The sequence below is a fragment of the Electrona antarctica genome (genome assembly GCF_951216825.1).
Source record: "Electrona antarctica genome assembly, chromosome: 24".
In the NCBI taxonomy this organism is placed as follows: Eukaryota; Metazoa; Chordata; class Actinopteri; order Myctophiformes; family Myctophidae; genus Electrona; species Electrona antarctica.
The window spans coordinates 19,485,466-19,506,532 of record NC_136803.1 but is presented as its reverse complement, the minus strand read 5'-3'; the positions used below and the strand labels follow the sequence as shown (position 1 = coordinate 19,506,532).

General features: G+C 46.1%; 2 protein-coding genes across 2 annotated transcripts; both read left to right on the top strand.

The window, feature by feature from the left end:
• Positions 1 to 1,861: 1,861 nt before the first annotated feature.
• Positions 1,862 to 11,640, top strand: f10 (coagulation factor X). Its single transcript, XM_079495597.1, has 10 exons — positions 1,862 to 1,963; positions 3,575 to 3,735; positions 4,539 to 4,563; positions 4,732 to 4,845; positions 6,857 to 6,988; positions 7,329 to 7,636; positions 8,292 to 8,409; positions 9,611 to 9,798; positions 10,265 to 10,573; positions 11,083 to 11,640. The coding sequence occupies exons 1-10, from the start codon at positions 1,879 to 1,881 to the stop codon at positions 11,212 to 11,214; spliced, it is 1,572 nt and encodes a 523-aa protein (XP_079351723.1). The 5' UTR covers positions 1,862 to 1,878; the 3' UTR covers positions 11,215 to 11,640.
• A 1,945-nt stretch (positions 11,641 to 13,585) lies between these two features.
• LOC306917548 (vitamin K-dependent protein Z-like) lies at positions 13,586 to 19,663 on the top strand (the record flags this gene model as incomplete). Its single annotated transcript, XM_079495841.1, has 7 exons — positions 13,586 to 13,682; positions 14,335 to 14,498; positions 15,285 to 15,309; positions 15,804 to 15,971; positions 17,275 to 17,330; positions 18,131 to 18,269; positions 19,350 to 19,663. The coding sequence occupies 7 exons, from the start codon at positions 13,586 to 13,588 to the stop codon at positions 19,661 to 19,663; spliced, it is 963 nt and encodes a 320-aa protein (XP_079351967.1).
• Between the last annotated feature and the right edge of the window lie 1,404 nt (positions 19,664 to 21,067).

Genomic DNA, 21,067 nt, shown 5'->3' with positions numbered 1-21,067 from the left:
CTTATATGGTAAGATGGTCACGGTCTGCATATGGTCCATATAGTTCTCAAACATTTAACATTACAAAATATATGAGTACTTCTTCCACCGGAGGTTGCCAACTACTAGAAATGATTTCCAACAAAATGAGGTAAACCCAGAATCAAATCTCTGTGAGAATGTTTTGTTGTGTATAGCCTATTATAATTAGCAACCTGAGCTGTTTGAACTTGTAAGATGTGTGAGTGATTGATTGATTGATTGTTGCGTGTCCTTTATCAGTTGACACGTCTTTCAGTTTCCTAATAAGGGACAATTCCTTATTTCAAGGGACTGAAACAGATGTGTTTGTTTGCTCAGTTTCTCTGATATATTACACAGAATGTTGTTACTTTACACTTCTAATCTATGACCTTTGACCTGTGGTTTGTATATTATGTATGTTTATGTCAGGGTCTCAGGGAGGTAAGTTGAGATATTTTGGATTGGGTAAGAAACATAGAATCCTTCATTTCAACTCAAGTTCTCTTTTGTTTGTTTCTTTGAAAGTGGACCATCAGTTGGTTATCACCAAGCTCTTCATTTTGACGCCCACTTTATCTAAACTATTCTTTTCATGGCCAATAACATTTTGTTAGATTAGATCCCATGTTTTGTTGGTAGCCTAGTATATTTCCTTATATGTCTTTGCGAGTTAAGCGGTTGTCCTTGTGGCTGCTTGGGTTAGGGCACGCCACCTTTCATGTCGTGTCTTAGGTGGGGGGTCTCAAAGTGGGGCCTGGGGACCCCCAGGTGAACTTGTAGTTCAGCTATTTTTGAAATATTTGTGAATAAGGTTGTGACTAATTTGGAATGCTCTCTTGTGTGTTGTTCCCTGGTTGTTGAATTTGTTTTTCATGAAGGTGAAAAGAAAACTTTTTAGGTATAGTCTACACAAAAGTTTGTCACTTCAATATGGCCGATATGGCCCAGCTGACCCAGACAGAGCTACCGTTGTGCCATCTAGTGGTGATGCCAAAAATAATGTCATTTAGGACTTTAATGTATGGAAGTGGAACCCTTTCTTTGATTGATTGATTGATTGATTGTATTCACAGTATGTAGAATGGGGTACATTTCAAATTAAAGCACAAGTCGATACAAAAACTGCTGCGAGGATGAAACCAGGAAAAGCACTAAGACTTGTCTACATCAGGGTCCTCCATTTTCAATTCATCAGAACATTTAAAGACGTACAAATATTCTAGCTCCACCTTTGGCCAGATGTGGTATATACACTGCACAGGCATATAGCCCTATAGCCTGGGCAGCATTCCTTTCCGGGTTTATGATTCGGTCGGGAGCGGATAATATTGCTATGTCATGTTATAGTCATTGTTTTGTAGTCATCAAGGCAGGAACCATCAATCTGGAACTTCCTTTTCCCCCTAACCGATTTTTCTCAATAAAAGCTGCAGGCTACGAGAGCTTTTATTGTTATAGAGAGGGTATGCGCATGCATAAAGTGAATGGCAGATCGAGTGGCAACAAAGTGAATTTAATGTTGTTTAAAGTCATTCAATGCAATCATGCTTAAATGTTTTTTGACACTCAGTAGACGTTCTGGTTTGAGGAAAAGGAAGTTCCAGATGATGGTTCCTGCCTGATGACTACAAAACAATGACCGGTTCATTCACACGGCAATTTGGTAACACAGACCTGGTGACGCGAGGTTACTGCAGCTCTAGTCAAGGAGGTTATCCCTCCCTCTGTCTCTGCCCCCCCTTTCTCTCTCTCTCTCTCTCTCTCTCTCTCTCTCTCTCTCTCTCTCTCTCTCTCTCTCTCTCTCAGGGTCATTGTCCCATGCACTGTACTGTTCCAGTCCTCTCTACAGTAAACGTCGGGGCAGCAGCAGTGATAATGGAGACCAGGTCGGCCATGTTGTGTCGTCTGTCTGTCCTGGCCTGTGTGTGTCTGTGTGTCCTCCGGCAGGTCTCTTGTGACGGTACGTACAACACCCTTTACTGTCAGACAGACAGGTAGACAGAGAGACAGGCAGGCAGGCCAAGAGACAGGCAGGCAGAGAGAGAGAGAGAGAGAGAGAGACAGGCAGGCCGAGAGACAGACAGACAGGCAGAGGTGTGTGTGTGTGTGTGTGTGTGTGTGTGTGTGTGTGTGTGTGTGTGTGTGTGTGTGTGTGTGTGTGTGTGTGTGTGTGTGTGTGTGTGTGTGTGTGTGTGTGTGTGTGTGTGTGTGTGTGTGTGTGTGTGTGTGTGTGTGTGTGTAATAATGTAAATGCTATCATGGCCTTGTGGCCACACACAGACAGTGTCAGAGGTCAAAGTTCAATCTGTCAGTCTGCTGTATCTGTCTGTAAAGTAAAGACCCAATCAAACATCATGTGTGTTTTGCATGGTATTGGTTACCATGGTTGTTACTGTTTTTTCTTTGCTTGGTTTTATTAATTGAACGTGTTTTTGGAGCGGTGCAGCCGCTCCGTACAGCTTTGTGTGTAGGTGTGTTTGTAGCACGGAAAGTGATGATTTGATTGGCTGATGTATGTATGAGGACGTTGGCTACTGTTCTTTTTTTGAGTGGTGCAAACCACTCCAACAACCAGCTTTGTCTGTATCTATGTGTCTATGTATGTGTGTACCTGTACGTGTGTGTACCTGTACGTGGGACCCAAAAAAATGAGCATGGTTACTATGGTCACTGACATTACGTCAGACCACAGCTGATCAGGCTATATAAGACCTTGCACCACTCAGTTCACACGGGTGTGATTTTTAAGCTTACCCATGAAAAGGGGTTTTCTCGCACTTGACACATACTGTATCTGCAGTGGTTCTACAATCTTCTACAGATATGTTAAAATGTCTATGGCCTCACTCTGAGAGTGTACAAATGGACCCCCATAACTCTGAGAGTGTACAAATGGACCCCCATAACTCTGAGAGGGTACAAATGGACCCCCATAACTCTGAGAGGGTACAAATGGACCCCCATAACTCTGAGAGGGTACAAATGGACCCCCATAACTCTGAGAGGGTACAAATGGACCCCCATAACTGACAGTGTACAAATGGACCCCCATAACTCTGAGAGTGTACAAATGGACCCCCATAACTCTGAGAGTGTACAAATGGACCCCCATAACTCTGAGAGGGTACAAATGGACCCCCATAACTCTGAGAGTGTACAAATGGACCCCCATAACTCTGAGAGTGTACAAATCAACCCCAATAACTGAGAGTGTACAAATGGACCCCCATAACTGAGAGTGTACAAATGGACCCCCATAACTGAGAGTGTACAAATGGACCCCCATAACTGACAGTGTACAAATGGACCCCCATAACTGAGAGTGTACAAATGGACCCCCATAACTGACAGTGTACAAATGGACCCCCATAACTGACAGTGTACAAATGGACCCCTATACTGTACATAACTCTTGACAGTGTACAAACGGATCCAAATGGACCCGTTAATTAACGGGTCCATTTTAACACTGTCAGAGTTAAACGAGAAGCTCCTTGAAATGAGAAGGTTTGAGGACTGCCGTTCTAGAGTAAAAAGGTCAAATAACGTACTAATGTTCCATGTCCTGCAGTGTTCCTGGACAGCCCGTCGGCCAATCAGCTGCTGGCTCGCCGTCGCCGCGCCAACAGCCCGTTCGAGGAGTGGCGTCAGGGAGACATGGAGAGGGAGTGCGTGGAGGAGAGGTGTGACCGCGAGGAGGCACGCGAGATCTTTGAGAACGAGGAACTGACGGTATGAATGCTATTGGCAGGGCATAAAACATTAAAATAATAGCAGTAGTGCAATACAGTGAGGACATGAATAAAAAGGAATTTAAAAGATTAATTAAAAGCAAGATTGTAGAAGAAGGTCTCGAGCTGCGCTTTAAAAAAAAACAGGCTGACTGAAGTGTCGAAGGTACAGTGGGAGTTTGTTCCACGCCGTCGGACCGTAGAAGCAGAAAGCTGCTTCACCGTGTTTTTTAGTTGCCATTTTCTTAGGCACAGCGAGCAGGCCAGCAGTGGAAGACCTGAGGGGGCGGTTTGGGACTTATTTAGGTAGGAAGGTCTGAGACCATTGAGAGCTTTATATACAAGTAAAATAATTTTAAAATCAATCCTAAAAACAACTTGGAAGCCTTATCATCATACGTCAATGAACGTCATACATCATCTCAGCCAATCACAATTTGCGTCCTCACTTTTGTCTTAAATGTTTGTGTTTACATGTGTTTGTGTTTACATACTTTTGTCTTGTGTTTACACAAGCCCTCAAAGCTGGACATATATTTTGACAATTATCGTTCATTGCCAACGAACGGTAATTTCCCTTGAACACAACGCACCATATATTGTTCTACTATACCATATTCAAACTGTTGGCCAAATTATAGTACAGTATTAACCATTTAAAGCCCATACTTTGTTCAAAATCTAATGCCAGAAGTAGCCGATACAAGCTTGCAATGTATTGTGAGCTTGTAGATCTGCTACATATATCACAATTCTCTCTCTCTCTCTCTCTCTCTCTCTCTCTCTCTCTGGTTGAACGAGTAGAACGAGTTCTGGCATAAATATTATGGTAAGTTATGTTTCACAGATTTTGGAGTGATTGGATGGGAGGGTTTTGTTGATTTAACAAGTGTATTTATTTGCAATAGTAATCTCATATGTATCACCCAGTATCACTTTGTTCCAGAAGTGTGTATTCATTCTAGATGTGTGTGTTTGTGTGTGTGTGTCCTTGCAGACGGGGATGCGTGTGAGTCAAACCCGTGCGCTCATAGCGGAGTGTGTAAGGACGGGATCGGTCAGTACACCTGCTTCTGCCCCATCGGTTACCAAGGTTACAACTGTGAAATCGGTACGTTGCTGAGAAACCGTGTTACTGCTGGTCAAACATGTACAGTATTGTTGTGATTTAGTTTGACCATCTATGGTCTCTATAGTCTTTATCTAAACCAAGGGGTGGTGGGTAAGGATCGGCTATCACACCTTAGAAAGCATAAGTGACTATTTCAAACACAACATCTTTTTTTGACATTTTTGATGACACATCACATTATAGAGAGTTGTCATAGTGTTGTCTTCTGGTGACAGTCAGTCTGAATTTCATTTTTTACTCCAGTCATATTGGGTCCTTGATTTAGACTGGCTCAATCTGGTATGTCTCTTTATCACTGTGGTCAGAGTTTATCCTCCTTGTTGTTCCCATCTTAAGGCCATTGTTTTCCATTTGGGTATAATTATTTTCCATTGGTATAGGTCATGGCAATCTGCAGAGGGTGAGAATCACTAATCACATAGAAAACAGTGTAGAATACATACAGACATAAGGTATTTTTTAACATTCGTTAAAATAATAAAACATAATAAAAGAAAATATCTATCATAGATGAAGTAGGGACCCCCACTACATACAATGGGCTATGCTGCGGCATACTAATTCCTACACGGGTTGTGCTTATAACCACGCCCTCGGGAAAGTTAAGTATACTAGGATAAAGTTAGGGTTAGGGTTAGGTTTAGGTATAATTTTACTGAGGTTAAGGTTAGGGTTAGGTTTAGGCTGTCAATCACAGCGACTGGCCAATCACAGCGCATCCTTGCACAACCCGTGTAGGCTTTGGTATGCCGGTGCTATGCTATATGCACACATGCCATTTTGGAAAGAACTTCGGCCCCATTCCATACTTCCTTCACAGGTGTTACATATACTACTAATGAAGGCTCTGTTCCATTCTGATCAAACAGAGTCAGGGTGCTGCTATTGTGCATGTTGGCTCACTGGAACCACTCTGCTACACCAGGGTCTCAACGTGTTCTTAAGTGGGTTCTAAATGGCCCTGTACGGGTGTGTAAATCTGAGTGTAATGGAACCAAATGGACCCGTAACGGTCCATTTGGTTCCATTTGTACACTCTCAGAGTTATGGGGGTCCTTGAAATGAAAAAGATTGAGAACCATTCGACTGCACACTAAATTGAACAGAGCCTTAATTAGAATCATCGGTAACACCTGCCCGGAAGCTGGAAGAGTTATTCTGTGTGCAGATAAACCCATTGTGTTGTTGAGACTAAACCTTTAGTCTGGTCAGACAAGCTGCGTTACAATTTTCAATTTATGCATTTAGCAGTCGACGCTCTTAATCCAGAGCGATTTACAGTAAGCAATAACAAAAAACATGGTAATACATCAAATACATAACAATAGTCATCATGAATCATACGTAAGCTAAGAACCTAACAGTGGATAATGAAACTGTACGTATACACTAGAGTGCTGTCTACATAAAGTGCTATTTAAGTTACATAAATTGAGCCTATGCATACGCCTGTTATGGTCGTCGAGGCTAGGGCAAGTGCTACGACAAGTGCTATGCATGGGCTAAGATGTATAGTCTGAAGAGGTGGGTGTTCAGACTACAGTGGAAGATTGGGAGTGAGTCTGCCGTTCTGATTGCATTCCATATAGTTTTGGAGCCAGAAGGGAGAAGAGTTTGGGACGTGTGGAGTGTTGTCCCAGCGTTTTTAGCAAAGGTACTTCCAGCCTCCCTGCGTTGGCTGATCTGAGCGTGGGGGAGGGTTTGTAGGGTCCGATCAGACTTGCAAGATATGGGGATGCCTTACTTTTGGTTGCTTTGAAGGCTATAGTATCAGAGCTTTGTACTCTGTGTGCGGGCGGCGACGGGGAGCCAATGGAGGGAGTGTTCTGACCGTGTGTGTGTGTGTGTGTGTGTGTGTGTGTGTGTGTGTGTGTGTGTGTGTGTGTGTGTGTGTGTGTGTGTGTGTGTGTGTGTGTGTGTGTGCGTGTGTGCGTGTGTGTGTGCGCGTGTGCGTGTACGTGTGCGCGCGTGTGTGTGTGTGTGTGATCAGTGATCCCTGAACTTTGTGAGAATAAGAACGGGGGATGTGACCACTTCTGTGATGTCACTGGAGGGAACGTCAGGTGTTCGTGTGCTGATGGCTATTATCTGGAGGCCGATGAAAAGTCCTGCAACTCAAACCGTGAGACGCACACATGCACAAATACACACACACACATGCGACGCATTGTGAGCTTGTAGATCGGATATTTTCAAAAGATCGTTATACATTTATACAAAACTTTAAATGAGACACTGTGCACAATGAGTACTTTTACTTTTGGTACTTTTAAGTACATTTTGATGCCAACACTTTTGTACTTTCACTCAAGCAACATTTTTAATTCCGAACTTTTACTTGTAACAGAGTATTTCTACATTGCAGTATTGATACTTTTACATTAAGTAAAACGTATTGAGTACAAGTTTTATTTCCACCACTGGTTACATCAAATGTTTTTCCACCACTCTTTCCCAAAAAGAGACGTACAAGTGTGGTGCGGTCTTCGCCAAGGGCACGCGCACCGTATTCCACTACGTGCGTCCCAACGTCACGGCAACGGACGCCAACGGCACGGAGCAGAGCGATATCCCGGCTGTCTTCGACGTGTCGCAGTTCACCGAGCCCTTCGACGGCAACATGTCCTCCTGGCCAGCAGAGGGCGCCGACGACTACATGATGGACGGCACACAGGCGCTGGTGGAGGAGGAGCCCCACCTCGCCGACGTGTCGACGCAGACGCGCATCGTCGGCGGGGAGCAGTGTCCGCCCGGCGACTGTCCCTGGCAGGTACCTATATGTAGTGTCCCCCCTGGCTTGGACTGTCCCTGGCAGGTACCTATAGTGTCCCCCCTGGCTGGGACTGTCCCTGGCAGATACCTATAGTGTCCCCCATGGCTGGGACTGTCCCTGGCCGGTACCTATAGTGTCCCCCCTGGCTGGGACTGTCCCTGGCAGGTACCTATAGTGTCCCCCATGGCTGGGACTGTCCCTGGCAGATACCTATAGTGTCCCCCATGGCAGCACTTTCATGGAGGTGGACGGACGTTCATGACGTCACGTGCGTAAGCCCAGACCTCAAATTTGAGGTCCGGGCTAGGCTAGGCTAAACTTCCGCTCGCTCAAGCCATTGAGTTATAATGGTACTTCCTGGCAGTATTCCGGGTGCTTCAAAACGCCACTGAGCAACTTCCACTGAAATTAATAGACATGATGAATTAGAATTCATCATGTCTTCTATGGAAGCGTGTCATGTCATACGTCGAAAATGGGCCATCTACAAGCTTACGCTTTGTGTCGCGTTGTGAGCTTGTATATAGGCTATTTTCACTCGTTTTGTGTGTGTGTGTGTGTGTGTGTGTGTGTGTGTGTGTGCGTGTGCGTGTGCGTGTGCGCGTGCGCGTGCGTGCGTGCGTGCGTGCGTGCGTGCGTGCGTGCGTTCCAGGCTCTGCTGATGAACGAGGAGAAACGAGGGTTCTGTGGAGGAACCATCCTGACTGATTACATCATCCTGACCGCCGCCCACTGCATCAACCAATCACGATACATCTACGTCGTCCTGGGTGAGAGCAACTGACCAATCAGTGGCCTGCAGCCACGTTAACCTTAAAGCAATGACTAACTCTGCCCATCTTTCAACCTATAATCTCCAGCTCAATCCATTATCTCCATCCATTTAAGATGCATTATAGAGCACGGAATTGAGATGTTTTGATTGGCTAAGCAAAGTGAGTATTGAGGATAAAAAGTGAGGGCAGAAAAGTGAAGACGCAAATTGCGATCGGTCGGAATGAGATGATGTATAATGATGATGTACGATGATAAGAGTGCCCCTCACTTCCCACACGGGTGTGAAGTTTTTTTCAAAATACTATTTTGGAAAAATCATAATCTCCTACAGAAGTCAAGACACGTGGGGGCACGGTATCGCAGTTGGTAGCGCTGTCGCCGCTCACAGCTAGAAGGTCCTGGGTTGTATTCCCGTCACTGTGCATGAAGGGACGCTGTGGGCGCTGGGGCCGTGCTCTCTTCTCCATGTCATCAGTGTCCATACTGTATGAAAAGGGCCTTTCTGTGTGGAGTTTGCATGTTCTCCCTGTGTCCCCTATGGTAGGTAGGTTATAGTGGCACACTTACAAAAAACATGCCGTAATCCCATGGTCTCTAAACTGCCTTCCCCGTGGTCAGTTCCATTCCCCTGATGGAGGGGAAAGAAACTGGCTGGAATTAACGTGTTCCTTCCACAAGCTATACGTCCAACCCGGGGAAACTCCCTCCTGTCAGGTGATACGAAGCGGCCTGCACACTCACTCCATCAGGGCCCGTAGCACTTACCCTAGCCCCTTAGATAGCACTTTTGTAGACTTACGTAGATAGCATTTTATACAGACTTATAGCATGTGAAGTAGACAGCACTAGAATTGCATTGTATAGTCATAGCACTTTATAGTATATACAGTAGTATAGTATATATGTATAGTTTATATGTATAGTTATTAGTTTCATTATATAGAGATTCCACTGTTACGTTCTTAGCTTACGCATGTTTCTTGAATACTACTCTTTATGTATATGATGTATTGCCATGCTTTTTGTTCTTGCCTAATGTAAATCGCTCTGGATTAAGAGCGTCTGCCAAATTGTAAATTGTATAAAGCATGAGCTCATGCAGTTGAGGTCTCTTCCCAGGTTGGCAGAGGGAGAGTAGCGCCCGAGAATAATCCACATGGGTGTGATTTTTTCTGTTTCCTGAACGTGTTGCAGGTGAGTTTGACATCGAGGTGAATGAAGGCCGCGAGTCCAAGCACAATGTGGAGAGAGTTCTGATGCACAGGCAGTACAAGCCCGACACCTTCCACAACGACATCGCTCTCATCAAGCTCACCACGCCTGTCAAGTTCACCAAGTTCATCATCCCCGCCTGTATGCCCGAGAAGGACTTCGCCGAGAAGGTTCGGCGCTCGATCGATTCCTAGTTGTTGTTCTCTAGTCTACACCACTGGTTCCAAAACTTTTTCATGTCAAGGACCCCCAAATTGACACTAATGAGGCCACAGACCCCCTATTTGAAAAATATATGCCAGGGACCCCCATAAGAGAAGATTTTGACGGCTCTAGCAGTGATTCTCAACCCGTTTAATTTCAAGGACCCCCAGTTTGACATGCATTAGTCTACGGACCCCTATTTAATAGCCTTTCTATCTCTGGGACTCCCAATTTATATTGTAAAATCAATGCTAATTTAACTCTGAGAGTGTACAAATCTCCTCCCAGTGGGACGTGCATCGAGGACCTCCCTAGGTAGATGCCCGAGAGGCATCCTAACCAGATGCCCGAACCACCGAAGCTGGCTTTAGTCAATTTCTAATGTTTTAAATTTATAAATAAGATTTGATTTGATTTGATTTCACACGGCAGGTGTTGATGCGCGAGCCGGACGGCCTGGTGAGCGGTTGGGGGCGCATCGGCGAGGGCCTTCGGCCGTCGGCCATCCTGCAGCGTCTGACCATGCCCTACGTGGACCGGGCCGTCTGCATGGAGTCCAGCCAGTTCCGCATCTCGTCGCGCATGTTCTGCGCCGGCTACGACGACCTCAAGAAGGACTCGTGCCACGGCGACAGCGGCGGGCCGCACGTCACCCGCTACAAGAACACCTACTTCGTGACGGGCGTGGTGAGCTGGGGAGAGGGCTGCGCCCGAGAGGGCAAGTTCGGCGTTTACACACAGGTAAGGATTATTATACTATTATTGGTCTGACGGTCATTAGACCGACAACATATACCTCAAACCCTAACCTAACCATAACCGCAAGCACGGGAGCAGCGCGTGTTCGAGCACTAGTCCGACCGTTGTTCCCGCATGTCATACTATAATCCTCCGTCGGAATTACTATCGGATCCCGTTTAAGCTGCCTTAGCTAAACGACACACTTTCATGGCTTTTGCAGTAAAAGTAAAACATGTATGTTGTGACAATCAATTTAATAAAGTGGACATCTTAAAGATATCTTAAAGATGTCATGTTTTGTTTTACACCCAGGTAGGGGTATCTAAAACAATGTCTACCCTGAAAGAGGGAGTTCCAAGTCAATTCTTTGTCATTTCTACCTGCCCGTTGTTGTGACATCATACTTTCGAGAGCTTCACAAATCATCCTTCTTCTTCTTCTTCTTCTTCTTCTTCTTCTTCTTCTTCTTTTTCTTCTGCTTCTTCTTCTTCTTCTTCTTCTTCTTCTAGATATCCAAGTATATCGGATGGCTCAAGAACGGCATTGCCAGGCTGACGCCCAAACCTCACCCCAACGAGAGTGCATCGCAGGGAGCCAGGAAGAGGAGAGACACAGCCCCCTTCCCCATCATCCGCATGTGAGCCAGGGACCCCCGCAGGGGACCCCTGCATGGGGACCCATTTGGTTCCATTTGTGCACTCAGTTATAGACCTGTAATGGTCATTTAGGGCTAAAGCTCTGTAGGTTTTTGACAAAAATATCCACAACAAGCCAGCATGGCGTTGACCCTTATCTGTAAGTTTTTTCTACAAGACTTTATTTTAAAAGTAAAATCTTCTCTCTCACACACTTATGCCAGTGGCTATATCCTCGCCACTGTGCCAATGGTTGCCTATCCCTGATCTAACGTGTATTAATAAACAGCCGTTTGGATGTGTGTTACTGTTATACAACTATTCTCGCTTGTGTTCTATTGTTTAGTCTTAATATTGTGCTGCGATAAACAATTAGGTTTCATCACACGGTGCTTTTTGCAAAATGTTGAAGCCTGTAAAGACTATTGACAATCAATAAACAAATACAATATCACAGTTACTGCTCCAGGTATTGATTCTGCAGGCATCCCTCTTTATAGGATGCCAGTTATATTGATTGATTGATTGATTGATTGATTGATTACTTTCTTTATTATTCTGACGTGTAAACAGCACAAAGGTACAGCACAATGTTTGCCGGTGCTAGATCCTGTTTGCTGGGACAGTGAGAGGTTGATAATAAAGTATAGATTCTCCTGATTTGTATCTGTATGAAGAAAGCGATTTTAGCATGGCAATCTTGGGAAGATTGTGTAGCTTAATGTTCCGATCGGTTCCGATATACAACCCTAATGTCGGCCCAAACAGAGAGAGAGAGGTCCTCTCACTTCCACCAACTCTGAACATTCTTTGCAGGTTGATTCAGAACAACTGAGGCTCATCCATATACAGTACATGTGAGGTTAAAGATTTCATGACATTCATTTTCATTTATTTTTCTTTTAGGTTTTATGACCTCAAGTACACCCCAAAAAAAAACCTGAACTTTGAACATTCAGTGGATTTTCTGTGGTCTGGTATTTTTTTCTGTGTCTGTGAAGCCTTTTGAGCTGCAATGAAAACAGGCAAAAACCGTGAAAACAGTGACATCTGCTGGCAAATCCCATTGTCATATATGGGATTAGCTGACTGTGACATCACAGTCAGCAGGAAAATCAGAGCACATGTTTGAGCCAGAAAACCCCAGACCACAGAAAATCTACTGAATGTTCAAAGTGACATAAAAACTGTTTTTTATGTCACAATCCCTATAATATATATTTATTTTCTTCTCTGCGACCAGAAGTTTACAGCCCTTTTTTGGGGCAAGTATACAGTAGGTGAAATGGTGGAGCTTGCTATATATATTTGTTTACGTGTAAAGTCCTGATGTGATGTCCATGTTTACCCCACCTCTCAGGTAAAACAAACACACAGGTCCAAAGACCAGTGCTGTGTGTGTGTGTGTGTGTGTGTGTGTGTGTGTGTGTGTGTGTGTGTGTGTGTGTGTGTGTGTGTGTGTGTGTGTGTGTGTGTGTGTGTGTGTGTGTGTGTGTGTGTGTGTGTGTGTGTGTGTGGCCTAATGGTTACATCTGTGCATGCTCAGAATTACAAACATGCACGTAAGGGTCGATTCTGCACCATTACGGTCTCCCTGCATGCACAGCATTGAGAAACAGCGTATTACGGGAAGTGTGTGTGTGTGTGTGTGTGTGTGTACACAGATTAGAGTCCACACACGATGGGAACATCATGTTTGTTCAAACCAAAGTACCATCTCAGAAACTCCAAATATTTGTGTCATCGACAGAATGCGGTGGAGTTCAACATACTGATATGAGTATCTCTACACACACACACACACACACACACACACACACATACACACACACACACACACACACACACACACACACACACACACACACACACACACGCCTTTATCCAAGGTGCTTTACATAGATTGTGCATTACATTCACCCACACATTCATACACCGATGCCGGCAGAAACCATGCAAGGCACCGCAGCACATCAGGAGCAATTAGGGGTTCAGTGTCTTGCTCAACGACACTTCGACACTAACTCTGGGGGAGCCCGGGTTCGAACTGGCAACCTTGCGGTTACCATCCGGACACGCCACCCCTACCCCTGAGCCACACACACACACACACCGTGTGTGTCCCTGCCCGCCTGCCCACCTGTCTGTCTGTCTGTCTGTCTGTCTGTCTGTCTGTCTGTCTGTCTGTCTGCCTCTGAGCAGACAGTAACATGGGGTCAAATGGTTCAGGGCCAAAACGTCATGAAGTGTATGCGTGCAGTGTGTGTGTGTGTATATGTGCGCGCACACGCGTGTGTATGCGTGCAGTGTGTGTGTGCGCGCAGTCTGTGCATGCAGACAGTAGCACATGTGTTTCGGGTCGCTAGGTAGCACCATCATGAGGCCTCTCAGACAGCTGTGTCGTCGTGTCTTGTGCGTCGTGTTGCTGGCGGCGTGGGGTGGCCTCCTTCAGGTCCTTGCCGAAGGTGGAGGAGGTAAGATGGTCTCCGTCACCATCTCTCTATATCTATCATCATCGCTCTGTTCTCTGCAGTCATTCTGCTGCACTGCTACAGCCACCATGTTAAGACTGCTATAGCAAAACATGCTAATGTTTTTTTTCATTTTCATTGTGTGTATTCATATTTTGAAGTAGATTTTTGAGGGTCTTTTGGCTTTGTTTAAGTATTTCAATGGTTCTTCCCCCCTACTGCAAATCTGCAATTATTTATTATATTATTATTATTTATTTATTATAAGTTTAGTTACTATAGTAATTATAGTAAACAAAGAAATATATAGGCCTAAGTATATTTTAATGCCAATATCGAGTGATGAGCTTCAGTGTAACGATGGCAATTAAGTTACACATTTGATGTATAGTTTTTTATTATAAATTGTTTTATTCAACACACTAACCTGAGACTACTGTGGAAATGGAGGGACTCTGTCTCTCCGTCTGTCTGCCTGCCTTCCTGCCTGTCTGGCTGCCTGCCTGTCTGTGTCTCTCTGCCTGTCTGGCTGCCTGCCTGTCTGTGTCTCATGCCTGCCTGCCTGCCTGCCTGCCTGCCTGCCTGCCTCTCATGCCTGCCTGCCTGCCTGCCTGTGTCTCATGCCTGCCTGCCTGCCTGCCTGCCTGCCTATCAGTGCGCTCTCGGGGCCGTCAGGCCAGCAGTGTGTTCCTGCGCTCTAAGAGAGCCAACAGCTTCTTCATCGAGGAGATGCTTCAGGGAGACCTGGAGAGAGAGTGCTACGAGGAACGCTGCAGCTACGAGGAGGCTCGCGAGTACTTCGAGAACACCCCAAGAACGGTACGATTTAACACATTGAGTGGTGGACAAAAGTGGTGGTGCTGGGTGTTTACAGGCTATTCCACTATGACTCTCATCCGGTTTTGGCTTCCATCTTGAATGCTAAAGTATTAGCGTTGATGCTACCGAGCTAATATAAGGCCAATCCTTGCTCTAGAAAACGTTAATGTTCCCATCGCGCTCACCGGATAATCAGAAAAGACCTCCGAACACGGCTGTTCCTATCAACACCACGGCGCGGACAGCACATTAGTTTCCGAGAAAAAACATTTTCTTTCCTTAATGTGATTTATATCACATTATTATATCCACAGTACCACAGACGAAAAACAGTCTAAGTCCAAATTTCAGACTGACCCCTCCACGAAAAGGCCTTGTTGTCCTGAACCCTTATCTATCATTTATATATTATGGATCAATAGTGTGGACTTAGACTGTTATTCGTCTGTGGTACTTGGGTGGTACTATAGGTGAAAGATACATAACTCCAATCTGGAGTGCACCGCGGCTCAGAGCATGCGCGCTGGCTCTTACGCTATAGTTCGCCTTTTTACGGTAGCCCATTTCGGACAAAACACATAGTCCAACTGTACATCCTTCCTATAGTGGTGGTGTGTTGAATTTCAAGTCGGTGGGGCGAACGGTTCTGGGGTTACACACAGACAGACATACAGAGACTTGGTGCATTTATAGATAGAAGTTATTCATTATAGTCTAAATGTAGGATTATTATTAGTATTACTACTATGATATGTTTCATTAGCTAATACATCTCTTTCCTAACAGGATGCCTTCTGGACAAAATACTTTGGTGAGTTATCTTAACCAAATAAACATTGTTTTGTTTCAACACTGACTCTGTTTGACCAGAATGGAACAGAGCCTTCATTAGCATCATTGGTAACACCTGTGAAGGAAGTATTAGGACGAGGCCTGATTTATTTTCCATCATGGCCGCCGTGCATAGAGTGCATTATTTTTCCCATTTTAGTCATTATGCCATTGAATCCTTCCCACACAGTCATGTGTGTGTGCTGTCACTGCTGTTGTATCCGGGGTGCATACAGACATCCTAACAGTCCAACAAGCATTAGTTTGACAACATCGTCACTCCCGAGTCCCGACATGCGCTGCCGGTGACAACTGACCCGTGCAGCGGGTTAAAACTCACCCGTGGCTCCCGACTTGCATGGGAGCTTACAACTAACCCGTGGCAGGTTAAAACTAACCTGTGGCTTCCTGTGAGGTTAGGATTAGGGTTGGGTGTCGGACTCATGACGTGCGTGCGTGTGTGCGTGTGTTTAGACGGGGACCAGTGCGATCCCAGCCCGTGCCTCCATGGGGGGTCCTGCACCGACAGAGTGGGGGGATACACCTGCAACTGCAGCTGGCCTTTCTACGGAGTCAACTGTGAGGTGAATGCAGAGATAGCTAGCAGACCCCCCGTTGAGGAGCTGATCGTTGAGATCCAAGGTATGATGGCAGTGGGACTAATTCTGGCCTGGGCCATGGCTCAGCGGTCCAGGCACCTTGGCTGCATGGACCGCTGAAACTAATAACACGGCACCTGTGTGCGCGTGCGTGCTTGCGTGCGTGCGTGTGTGTGCGTGCCTGTGTGTGTGTGTTTAACAGAGTGCCCTACGTCGGGACCGACCGCGTGTGAACAGTTCTGCACCATGATGTACGATACCTTCACGTGTTCCTGTTCACACGGATACTCCCTGCACGAAGACCAGCGCTCCTGTTCACCTCAGGGTAAAATACACACAGTGTTCACCTCAAGTTGTAGCACAGTCGGTAGTGCTGTCGCCTCACATCCAGAAGGTCATGGGTTCGATTCCTGCTGGGGACGCTGTGGGCACTGCAGGGGGCATGTTCTCTCCTCCGCGTCATCAGTGCCCATACCCTGGGTATAGGGTTGGCGAAAGGGCCTTTCTGTGTGGAGTTTGCATGTTCTCCCCGTGTCCCCTAGGGTAGGTACCCTCACAATAATCATGCAGGATAATATTGTTTTTTGTAATTATTTGCTTGGTCCAAAATATTGTGTTTGTCGTCATGATTTGTCACAACTCGAGTTGGCTTTGTACGACGCTTAAAAGGTCTTTAAATAAATACTTTTTGAAATGTCTATCGGAAAAATGCATTAGGAATTATTTCCTGGGCCTGGTGTCGTCATGAAAGGGGGCGGGACTGCGACGCTCTATAGGCTATACACACTAGCCCCAACAGGTTGAGCAGACCTAGGATTCCATGCGCGGACAAAAGCCGCTGTTTGCCGGCGTCTCTTCCGGGTTTTTAGACAGCTGGTGGATGGAAATGAAGCTAACCCACGCGGCAGATTGCCGCGTAGGCCAAATTCCCGGAAAAGCTTGCCCCAGCGGCATTCTGCCGCATGGGTGGAGCTTAATTTCCATCCACCAGCTGTCTAAAAACCCGGAAGAGACGCCGGCAGACAGCTTCTATTGGCCGCGCATGGAAGTTCAGGTGTGGCCGCGCTGACACTGCCCCTGTGGAAAGATGCCTACCAGCTTCCACTTGCCCTTCATAGATTTCAATTTCTGCCTCATTTCTTTCTCCATTTGGGTGGGTGTGTGTGTGCGCGCGTGTACATGTGTGTGTGTGTGCGTGTGTCGCGTGACGTGTGTGTGTGTGTGTGTGTGTGTGTGTGTGTGTGTGTGTGTGTGTGTGTGTGTGTGTGTGTGTGTGTGTGTGTGTGTGTGTGTGTGTGTGTGCACAGTGAAGCATCCGTGTGGCAGAGTGTCTCCGTCTAAACCAGAAGGACGGGACAACAGCGATGTGTACAACTGTCCACATGGACACTGTCCATGGCAGGTACATAACGACATCTACAGAGGTGGTTCCCCAGGGGGTCCTTGAGGGAGTTCCAGGGGGTCCCCACCTAAATGATATAGTTCGGATTCGGAACCAAATGGACCCTTATGGGTCTGTAACTCTGAGAGTGTAAAAGTTTATACTTTTACCTAACAGTTCTGCGTAACCCTTGCTCCCCACTATTTAATCCAATATTCTACGCTGCCTAGATTGTCTTATTACCTTTGGAGGCCTAGAGGATGGCAAGATTTCCGGTTTCGTCATCATAACGTGACAGCCTCGTCACCAGGTCCGGGACAAATCCGCTCTTTCTTTTTAATTATTTTAAAACAGTGAATTAAACACATTAAACAATGTAATGCCCTCAAGGTGTTTAAAGGACCACTTCGCCACTTTTCAACCTAGCTTCATATAATTAGTCCTCACTAATGATCATGATAAAATAGCACACATTTTCTACTCCAGTCTGTGTCTCATAGGAGGGCTGTGAGCAGTTCAGAAACACGTCCACCAGTGACATCATCAATGGGGAATCCAAGCTAATATAAAGTGCAGGCTTTCTATTCCTGAAAAGTTGCAAAAATGGAAGCCATCATTCTCACGATAATACATATCTAAATATATATATTTTTTAAATCTTGTTTAAAAAACATCTGCCAAACGATGATGTCACTCATAGTGGACGGGTTTCTGAACTGCCCACAGCCCTCCTATATGAGGCACAGACCGAGTAGGAAAAAATGGTGCCATTTTATCATGAACATTAGTGAGTTATAATGAAAACAAATGTGTCGCCATAGGTGTCCCTGATGGACAGCAGGGGGGAGGAGCTATGTGGAGGGGTGGTGCTTGGCAGGCGTTCCGTCCTAAGCTCCGCCCAGTGTCTGTTCCTGGGGAAAGGACCCGCCCTTAAACCATCCAACCTCTACATCCGATCTGGTTAGTGATGATAATGTATTCGCTCCTATATGCCACTCTACCCCGGCGGTGGCTCAGGGGTAGAGTGGCTGGATGGTAACCGCATGGTTGCCAGTTCGAACCCGGGCTCCCCCAGAGTTAGCGTCGAAGTGTCCTTGAGCAAGACACTGAACCCCTAATTGCTCCTGATGTGCAGGTTGATGCCTTGCATGGTTTCCACTGCCATCGGTGTATGAATGTGTGTGTGAATGGGTGAATGTCATGCACGATCTATGTAAAGCGCCTTGGATAAAGGCGCTATATAAATGCAACATTTACCATTTACTAAAATGTGGAGCCCTACCAACAGCTGTTAAGGAATGTGAATCCCTAGACTCCTTCAAAAGCACTCTCAAAGAGCACTTACAGGCGTCTGCAATTCGAAACTGGCCCCTGTAAAAAAGTTATTCCCCCCCCCCCCTATTTTTGAGTGGTGTAAACCACTCCTACGACTGGCTTTGTTAGTTTACGTGTCTGTCTGTCTGTCTGTCTGTCTGTCTGTCTGTCTGTCTGTCTGTCTGTTCGTACAAAAATGAGCATGGTTGCTACGGTCACCCAGTTCACCCGGGTGTGATTTCATTACGTCAGACATTACGTCAGACCACAGCTGATCAGGCTATATAAGACCTTACACCACTCAGTTCACACGGGTGTGATTCTTTTTATATTGTACAGTTTTCACCAGTTTTTCAAATTGTGTAGCCTAGCCTAAATTGTGTAGCCTTTTTGCATAGAAAACGCAGTTAAAATGGATGCAATATAGAAATTCAACAAGATAGCTAACGATGAAACAAGACACAACAAACAACAGAATCTAACAGACAACATTGATGAAAAGTTCAACGGACAAAATTGATACAAACATTCAACGGGACAGGAGGGGGAATATTTTCTGAACAAAAATTGTAAATGTTTTAAGATGAGATTTGAAGGATGCGATAGTATCTGCTTATCCACTCTGTCTCAGTTTCTCTTCAGCCAATCAGATCAAATGTACACACTGTCTCCGTTTCTCATGAGCCAATCAGATCAAAGTAACACTCTCTCTCCGTTTCTCTCCAGCCAATCAGGTCTCGGCGGTGCACGCCTTCTACATCCACAGCCGCTACAGCCAGGGTCGCCATGACGACGACCTGGTCCTCCTCCAGTTGGCCAAGCCGCTGGCGTTAGGCCACGCCCTCTTCCCGCTCTGCCTGCCCACCAAGGACTTCAGCGAGAACGTCCTGATGCGTCCCGGCAGGGCGGGGCTCACTGGGCCGAGTCCAGAGCGCCTGACGTACATGCCGCTGAGCCAATGCCGTGCTCAGCCCAACGTCTCCCATCCAATCACCAACAAGATGTTCTGCATGAGGCGGACCACTCTGGGTGAGTTCTAGACTTCCGATAGGGACTGTCACAGGGCGGTCAGGCCCTGTCACAGGGCGGTCAGGCCCTGTCACAGGGCGGTCAAGCCCTGTAACAACATGTTTTCTTTTCCTATTGTAATTTAATCACTGTAGTGAACTACAACAACATGGGACCTGGAAGACCAGAGGGAGGGCGCCAGAGCCATGGACCGCAGGCCCAGCTGAGCGTCGAGCGGGTTCCCGAGGTCCGGAGTGGGGACGATGGCGCCGCGGGCGGCGTGAACGTCACGGCGACGAACATGACGAATGGCGTTAACAACGCGACGAACTTCGCTGTGAACGCGACAGAGTCGACGAGCCAGAGCGAGCGGCCAGCAGCAACAACACGCAACGACAGGCTGCAGTTACTTCCCGGGACGCCCATGGCTACGGAGGAGCAGGGCACCGTGTTTCTGACGGGGCTGCTGCTGTCTGCTCCGGCGGGGGAGGGGGTGCCCCCTGGTGGTGGTTCAGGAGGACAGAAGGTCCCGGTGTTCACCAAACTGTCTCGCTACCTGGCGTGGATCAGGCAGAGGCTGCAGCTGGTGGAGGAGGCCGACATGACGGAACAGCAGAACCAGTTCCCCGATGAACGCTAGAGCAACGTGGTTCCCAAACTGAGGGGTCGGGAGGGGTCCCCAAATGATGGGGGGGGTCCAGACTGATTTGCGGTTAACGGTGCCGGAGATTAGCTGTACACGGACGGACGGACACACGGACGGAGGGCAAAACATGCCTTCGGCCTGGTGGAGAAAATTATGATCACTTTCAGTAAATGATCCCCCATAATATTCATGCTATAGGGCTCAATTAGTATATATACAAAAAGTTCCTACGAAGAGCTTTTATTTGTATTACTTTTTTTCAGTTTTTTGTTTATTTTTATTATTTTAGTATTTTATTGTAATATGGATTATGGGAGAGACTAACATCTCTGATAAATAGCAGAAAATAATAACAGCTTGTCGCTCATATACGGTCTCTTTTCACTATTTCTGGTACATTTCCGATTTTTCCAATTCCTGTGTTCTTCTTTTTACATTGTTCTAAATGCCACTACCGCAATGCATTGATATTAAACAACAAAATGTAGCCTACTTTGTCACTTTGTACTTGAGTATTTCTTGAGTGTGTCCACCGCTGCTGAAAATGCACTATGTGGGTATTTACTATTTATAAAAAAATAAATAAAAATAAAAGCAACCTGTGAATTGAAGCACATTTATATTTCATGCTGTGTGAGAGACAGGCTGTGTTTTGCTTCTGAATGAAAGATGCATTTTGTTTAATTTTAATTTAGGAAGCTACTATACTGTCATTGGTGTGATTGCAGAGCTGCCAGCATGTCAGAAAACATCAGAGGGAGACTTGCTTTGATTTATTTATCTATTGTAT

What these genes read in the sequence shown, in the direction of transcription:
- f10 (XM_079495597.1), top strand. Translation starts at nt 1,879, where the DNA reads ATGGAGACCAGGTCGGCCATGTTGTGTCGTCTGTCTGTCCTGGCCTGT. An exon ending in AAAGTCCTGCAACTCAAACC is followed by an intron (nt 6,989 to 7,328) that starts GTGAGACGCACA and finishes TTTCCCAAAAAG; the next exon opens with AGACGTACAAGTGTGGTGCG. An exon ending in AGAAGGACTTCGCCGAGAAG is followed by an intron (nt 9,799 to 10,264) that starts GTTCGGCGCTCG and finishes TTCACACGGCAG; the next exon opens with GTGTTGATGCGCGAGCCGGA.